General features: G+C 46.4%; 1 protein-coding gene across 1 annotated transcript in view; it reads right to left on the bottom strand.

Moving 5' to 3' along the window:
* The window catches only part of LDLRAD2 (low density lipoprotein receptor class A domain containing 2), an 8444-nt gene extending 6115 nt beyond the window's left edge, over nucleotides 1–2329 (bottom strand). Inside the window, exon 1 of the mRNA XM_010830235.1 lies at nucleotides 2248–2329. Within this exon, the coding sequence (XP_010828537.1) occupies nucleotides 2248–2329 (82 nt within the window). The remainder of the gene's footprint in view (nucleotides 1–2247) is intronic.
* Nucleotides 2330–7990: the final 5661 nt, after the last annotated feature.

The raw sequence follows: 7990 nt of genomic DNA, 5'->3' as shown, positions 1-7990 counted from the left end.
ATTTTAAAAAAAATCTAAAAAAAAAAAACCCACCTTGGGATATGGTTTCAGGATTTCCCAGATTTTAGAAAGATGATACAGCCTCAAACGGAGTCTGCCTCAGCCCTCTGTGATCAAACACATTTTCTAGAGCAGTTGTACAGAACATTTACCCTAACTTGGAGAAGGAAATGGCAACCCACTCCAGTACTCTTGCCTGGAAAATCCCATGGACAGAGGAGCCTGATAGGCTGCAGTCCACGGGGTCTCCAAGAGTTGGACACCACTGAGCGACTTCACTTTCACTTTTCACTTTCATGCATTGGAGAAGGAAATGGCAACCCACTCCAGTGTTCTTGCCTGGAGAATCCCAGGGACGGGGGAGCCTGGTGGGCTGCTGTCTATGGGGTCGCACAGAGTCGGACACAACTGAAGCGACTTAGCAGCAGCAGCCACAGCAGGACAAATAAAGATAATACACAGACTCCTATCAGTTCAGGTCAAGGTGTTGCCAGTTAGTTAAAAAAACAATATTGGTTGTCAGACCTTCCCGTATTTTGCAGTGGAAACTAAAGGACTGTGGGCACATATGGGTGTGGGTGTAGTGCTTCGGGGAGCACCTACTGAGCACTGCAGAAGTGCTAGTTTTATCTTGTGTAAGGAAGGATGGGAGAGACACAGTTGGGCACCTGCCCAGACAACAGCCATTCCCTGGTTCTCCTTGCTAAAGAAACTCAGTTCCCCTCAGTTGTCAGGGAGCAACGTGCTAGCCCCCTGGTCATTAGCCTAATCCAAGTCTTCTAATCCTAATTCTATTTGCCAGGTTTAGGGGTTGGCATGTGACCTGATTCTGGCCAATGAGATTTAAGGAGAGGCTTGCTGAGGGTTCCTGAGAAAGATTTTCCTCCTTAACAAAAAAAAAAAAAAAAAAGGAAGGAGAGCTGTGGGATGAGTAGCCCCCCTTTCTTCCTGCTTTTGAAAGTCATTGACTGAGGATGTGATGTCCGGAGCTGCAGCAGCCATCTTGCAAGGATGAGGTCATGAGCATTATGGAGGAGCCTTGGCACAGATGCTGGGAGGGATTGGGGGCAGGAGGAGAAGGGGACGACAGAGGATGAGATGGCTGGATGGCATCACTGACTTGATGGATGTGAGTCTCAGTGAACTCCGGGAGTTGGTGATGGATAGGGAGGCCTGGCGTGCTGCGATTCATGGGGTTGCAAAGAGTCGGACATGACTAAGCAACTGATCTGATCTGATCTGATCTTCGCACAGTTGAGCTGCTGAAAACCATTCTGGTCTCACCTAAGGCCTCTCTTCTTAAGTGAAATAATAAATGTCCTTATGTTAAACGTTCCCTTTAGTTTGGTATCTGTTCCAGCCCCAAACTTCCTCATTGGTACAGAATTGTTATGAAGGTTAATGAGATAATGTGTAAGTATTCAAGCCATCTCTGATTTTTGTAAGGAGAGAGAGAGAACAGGAGGTGGCTTTTCTGGTGATGGTAAGGGCACTAGTAGTACTTGAGGACAAGCCAGGATCTGGGTCTTTGGGGGAGAAATTCTCCTTTAGGGCTCGGGATGTAGGAGCATCTTCTCATATCTGTGCAGATCTACTAAAGGCAGAACCTGTCCTGGAGGCACATGGGACAGGGGGAGTTTCAGAGAGTGAGTGCACGAGCACCTCCTATGCGCAGGGTGCTGTCTGTGTGTCTTGCATGGTTGATCTCACATGGATAATATTAACAGTCCCTTAAGGAGCAAGACTCTATTGTTCTTCCCATTTTACTGCTGAGGAAATGAAGACTTAGAAACTGTGAAGTCAGGACTCCCCTGGTGATCTAGTGGTTAAGACTCTGTGCCTCCAGTGCAGGGGGCCACAGGTTTGATCCCTGGTTGGGGAACTAAGATCCCACATGCCCTGCAGTGAGGCCACAAAAAAAAAAAAAAAAAAGGTGATGTCAAGGGTAGAGTGAGTGTGTGAATGCAGGGTCATCTGACTCCAAAGTCCACAGCGTTTCCCAGTGCCAGACCTGAGGGCTGCCCCACCTGCCTCCAGGCCGTTGCTTCTGGGTGACTTGGAGCTCCAGCCACCCAGAGGGACTGGGATGGATTTGGGGGTGCCAGGCAAGAGCAGACTCAGAGTTTCCCAGTGTCCCCCAACCCAAGGGATCCCAGCCCATCAGGGTGAATGCTGACTGGGGAAACAGGCTCTAAGGGTGGTGAGCCTGAGTCTCCTGCCTACCCAGCCAAGCCCCCATGGACTCACCAGTGTGCAGAGCTGATGCAGTCAGCGTGGCTGCCCCCAGCAGGAGCAGCCTCTGGGGCAGCTGCGGAGGACAGACCTCCATCCCAGCCGTCCTGTGCCCAGCAGTGGGGCAGACCAACAGAATCCACAGTTTGGGGTCTTTGGGAAGACTGCAGTGGAGGGGTTGGCAGGATGCAGGGAGCAAGAGGAGGCAAGTGCACCAGCTCCTCTGGTCTCTCCAGAGATGTTTGCGCTCCCGGTTCCAGACTCTTCTTCAGATCAGGGTTGTGTCTAGGGTTGCCATGGAGATTTGGGGCTGGGGCAGGAGCCTGGGGAGAGAAGGCGGGGAGGATGCCTGCTCATCCCCTGCCAGACAGGAACCAGGAAACTCAGATCCGGTTCAGCCACAGGGCTTCTGGGAGGGGGGTCCCACAGCCTCAGAGAACTGCTGCCTTCCTGGAGAAGTTGGCATCTTAGGGCCGAGCTTAAGGGAGAGGCCCAGGACACCAAACGGGCCTCTCGGAAGGCCTTAGAGAGGCAGCAAGTGGGGCAGGAGCGCTGGCCCAGGACTCGGCTCTGTTACAAAGGGCTCCTGCCTCAGGGCCTTACTGCTCCTGCGCCTGCACTGCCCCTCCTCCATGTGGTGGTCCATGGCTGACTTCTCTGGGTCACTCATATTTCAAGCTCACGTGTCACCTGCTCAGACCACATTTCCCTGACCGTTTCTCAGTCTAAAGTAGTGCTTTCCCTCCTTGTCACTCAGTCACGTGTCCCTGAATTTATCTCAGTGCTCACTGAAATTGCTTTGGTGGTGGTGGTGTTGAGTCGATCAGTCGTGTCTAACTCTGGCAACCCAATGGACTGTAGCCCACCAGGCTCCTCTGTCCATGGGATTCTCCAGGCAGAATACTGGAGTGGGCTGCCATTTCCTTCTCCAGGGGATCTTCCTGACCCAGGAATTGAACCCCGGTCTCCTGCATTGCAGACAGATTCTTTACTGACTGAGCTACAAAGGGAATTACTTTGCTTATTTATATCTATCTTGTTGTATGTATTATCCATTGACCCCCCCCCCAACTAAAATTCCATGTCTTATTGTTCTCTGAAGCCCTAGGTCATAGCACAGTGCCTGACATAGAGCAAAAATCCAGGAAAAAAGAACTAATATGTGGCATTGAGCAAATGACCTTCCTTTTTTCTGGGTTTTACTTCTTTATGTGTAAAAAGAAGGGCTTGGACCATTTCAGCCTTTTTTAAAAACTGTAATTAGTGGAACAGTTTTTTTTTTTTTTTTCAAAAGGCATCATATACAGAACCGTAATATATGAAACTGAAACTTTTCAGGTCTCAGTTTCCTGATCTGCGAAATGGAATAATGGTAGATCTAACTTTGCAGGTGTATTGTAAAGCATACGTAACTTGATACAAGTGGGGGACTTAGAATAGTGTCTGTCTCTATAGTGCAGTGCCCAACACTTGTCATCATTATTATTTAAACAGATCTTCTGTGTTTCAAGACGTCCCCGCCTCAGACTTTGAGACACCACCTCAGAGTCTAAGGACTCTATGGGAAGGTTAAAACCGTTGGCCTACTGCTCTCTAATGCTCTCCTTTCGAGAGCCGACATTCGATGTCGCCTTGATGCCCTGCTGTGTGTGCTCCAAGGCTAGGCCATGGGAACTCCTTAGGTAGGAGCGGATCTATCATGAAACGCATGAGGCTTGCGCATCAGGACATATTACTTGCGTGGGATTATTTCATAATTTCATAAAATTTGCAAAAGTGAGATATTTTAACCACAACCAATTCAGATCACTGTCTCTTTCCACCCCAATCTCCCCCATCACACCTCTCTTCAGATGGCCATGGGCATTTTTGAAACCTGGCTAAAGGAGGTGGCTTTGAACTTGGCTTTGCAGAGGGTATAATTAAGGGTTCTGGCTCCTTCCAGGTGCCGTTTTGTTATTTCTGAACGTCCCAGGACGCCTTCCAGGATCTCCCTCATGCCCTGTGTGCTGTCTGTCCCAGTGCTGTGATATGAGGGTGCAGAACCAGAGGTCATGGCTGTGCCTGCCCTCGTGGTGTGAGGGGACTAAAGGAGAAATAAGGTTTGAACTGTGTGAAGCCAATCTTAAAGCTCACATATGTAAGAAATTTGATAGAGCTTATCTCAAGTTTGACAATAATCCTTAAGAGAATGAATAATCTTACTAATAATAATGAACTGCCAAGTTGAGGGAAAAAGTCTAAATCATTACTAATTAAAAATTTTAAAACTAATTTTAATCAGTCATGCTAAAGGGAAGACTGGATTATCTTTCTAGTCCTGTCGTGGAAAATCTCATACAGTGTTGTCATAGAAGGGATAAAAGGATATGCTGCCAAAAAAAGGAAGGGAAACGGTATTGTAGAAGGATGTTAAGCAGTCGACTGATAAAAACGTGCTACTGTGTTGACTTTATATTGCCCACGGTATTTGTCAGCTTTTAAACTTTGAAAGATGTTGGACATGGAAGCAACCCAGATGTCCATCGACAGATGAATGGATAAAGAAGATGTGGTGTGTATACATATATATACAGACACATACCATGGAAAACTACTCAGTCATAAAAAAAAGAACAAAACTGAGTCAGTTGTACTGATGTAGATGAACCTAGAGCCTATTATACAGCGTGAAGTAAGTCAGAAGGAGAAAAACAAATATCGTATATTAATGCATCAATATGGAGTCTAGAAAAACGGTACAGATGAAAGTCTTTGCAGGACAGGAATAGAGGCGCAGATGCAGAGAATGGACGTGTAGACAGAGTGTGGGGGAAGGAGAGGGTGGGATGAACTGCGAGAATAGCACTGACATATACACACTGCTGCTGCTGCTGCTGCTGCTAAGTCACTTCAGTCGTGTCCGACTCTGTGAGACCCCAGAGACGATAGCCCACCAGGCTCCCCCGTCCCTGGGATTCTCCAGGCAAGAACACCGGAGTGGGCTGCCATTTCCTTCTCCTACCACGTGTGAAACGGACAACAGGCGGAAAGCTGCTCTGTAGTGCAGGGAGCTCAGCTCGGGGCCCTGTGATGACCTGGAGGGGTGGAATGGGATGGTGGGAGAGAGGCTCAAGAGTGAGAGGAGATATGTATATTTATGGCTGATCCACATTGTTGTACAGCAGAAACTAACACAATATTGAATAGATGGGGAAACAGTGGAAACAGTGTCAGACTTTATTTTTTGGGGCTCCAAAATCACTGCAGATAGTGGTTGCAGCCATGAAATTAAAAGACGCTTGCTCCTTGAAAGGAAAGTTATGACCAACCTAGACAGCATATGAAAAAGCAGAGACATCACTTTGCCAACAAAGGTCGATCTAGTCAAGGCTATGGTTTTTCCTGTGGTCATGTATGGATGTGAGAGTTGGACTGTAAAGAAAGCTGAGCACCGAAGAATTGATGCTTTTGAACTGTGGTGTTGGAGAAAACCCCTGAGAGTCCCTTGGACTGCAAGGAGATCCAACCAGTCCATCCTAAAGGAGATCAGTCCTGGGTGTTCATTGGAGGGACTGATGTTGAAGCTGAAACTCCAATACTTTGGCCACCTGATGCGGAGAGCTGACTCATTTGAAAAGACCCTGATGCTGGGAAAGGTTGAAGGCAGGAGGAGAAGGAGAAGGGGACGACAGAGGATAAGATGGTTGGATGGCATCACCAACTCAAGGGACATGGGTTTGGGTGGACTCCGGGAGTTGGTGATGCACAGGGAGGCCTGGCGTGCTGCAGTTCATGGGGTTGCAAAGAGTCGCACACAACTGAGCGACTGAACTGAACTGAAAAAAAGCTGTAAAGAAAAAAAAAAAAGATGTGATGTCTACACACACACACACACACACACACGGACTATTATTCAGCCATAAAAAAGAATGAAATAATATAATTTGCAACAACATGAATGGGCCTAGAGATTATCATACTAAGTGAAGTAAACCAGACAAAGAAAGACAAATATTAGGGACTTCCCTGGTGGTCTGGTGGCTAAGACTCTGCGCTCCCAATGCAAAAGGCCCGGGTTCAATCCCTGGTCAAGAAACTAGATCCCACATGCCACAGCTAAGACCTGGCCCAGGCAAATAAATAAATAATTCTTAAAAAAAAAAGACAAATATTATATGATATCACTTATATATGGAAAGACAATACAAATGAACTTATTTACAAAGTAGAAATACTCTCACAGACATAGAAAGCAAACTTGTGGTTATTAAAGGAGAGGGAGGGAAGGGATAAGTTAGAAGTTTGGGATTGAAATATACACACTACTATATATAAAACATCACTAATAAGGGCCCACTGTAGAGCACAGGGAACTATACTCAGTATCTTGTAATAACCTGTAGCGGAAGAGATTGTAAAAAAAAATACATTTATATAGATGTGCGTAACTGAACTGACTCATTTTGCTGTACACCCCAAACTAGCACAACATTGTAAATCAACTATGTTTCAATAAAAACACACGCTGTGTGGTGTGCAGGACCTTCGTTCCTAGACCAGGGGTCAAATCCGTGTCCCCTGGGTTGGAAGCATCAGTATTAACTGCTAGACCGATAGGGAAGTCCTTCAGTAAAAATTTCTTTTTAAGTTGTCAGATTTCGATGGCTGTGAGTAGAGTGGCAAATAACATTTCATCTTTACTGACCGAGAGCCAGGTTAAAGAAGGCAAAGTATCCAGGTTTAGCCAAGCAGGAGCCTGTGGGGCTTTCCAAGGACAGACGCCCTCCCACATCCTCCACCTCCCTCTTGTCTGTAGAAAACGTTAACCTCCTGAAACAGAACTGGACCCTGTGGTCCTTGCTCCCTGTGTCCTCAGCCTTCCTTTTGTCATGGAAAAACTTTAGCCAGAGAATAAGTTTAATCAGAGAAGTGAGAAAATGCAGAAAGAGAGGAAAACAGTCAAAGGAGACAAAATAATAGTAATAATGTAGTCATTAAAAAAATAATAATGTAGTCATTAAGCAAAGTCAAGGATCTTTAGTTCCTCCTCAAAGGCTGTAGATAATATTCTGACCATATCCTGTGAGCTGTTTTATAAATACTGAAATTAACTACAGGATGACTAGGCTGTACCTACAACATAAGCTGCCACAATTCCGAGAATTGGCCTCATGGAAACAAACCAACCCCAGAACTGAAGATTTGTCGTTGTTAAGTCGCTCAGTCGTGTCCAACTCTTTTGCAACCCCATGTACTGCAGCACGCCAGGCTTCCCTGTCCTTCACCATCTCCCGGAGTTTGCTCAACCTCGTGTCCATTGAGTCAGTGATGCCATCCAACAATCTCCGTTACCCTATTCCCCTCCTGCCTTCAATCTTTCCCTGCATCAGGGTCTTTTCCAAAGAGCTGTCTCTTCACATCATGTGGCAAAGTACTGGAGCTTCAGTTTCAGCATCAGACCTTCCAATGAATAGTGCTGATTTCCTTAGGACTGCCTGGTTTGATCTCCTTACAGTCCAAGAGACTCTCAAGAGTCTTCTCCAACACCACAGTTCAAAAGCATCAATTCTTCAGTGCTCAGCCTTCCTTATGGTCCAACTTTCACATTTGTACATGACTACTGGGAACCAGAGATAAAACTGCCAACATCCACTGGATCATAGAAAAAGCAGGAGAATTCCAGAAAAACATCTACTTCTGCTTCATTGACTACGCTAAAGCCTTTGACTGTGTGGATCACAACTGAAGATTAACTGTACCTAAAACAATCAGATGA

Source organism: Bison bison, unplaced genomic scaffold (genome assembly GCF_000754665.1).
Source record: "Bison bison bison isolate TAMUID 2011002044 unplaced genomic scaffold, Bison_UMD1.0 scf7180017864516, whole genome shotgun sequence".
Taxonomy (NCBI): Eukaryota; Metazoa; Chordata; class Mammalia; order Artiodactyla; family Bovidae; genus Bison; species Bison bison.
The sequence above is the reverse complement of the archived record's forward strand: the minus strand, read 5'-3'. Positions and strand labels throughout refer to the sequence as shown.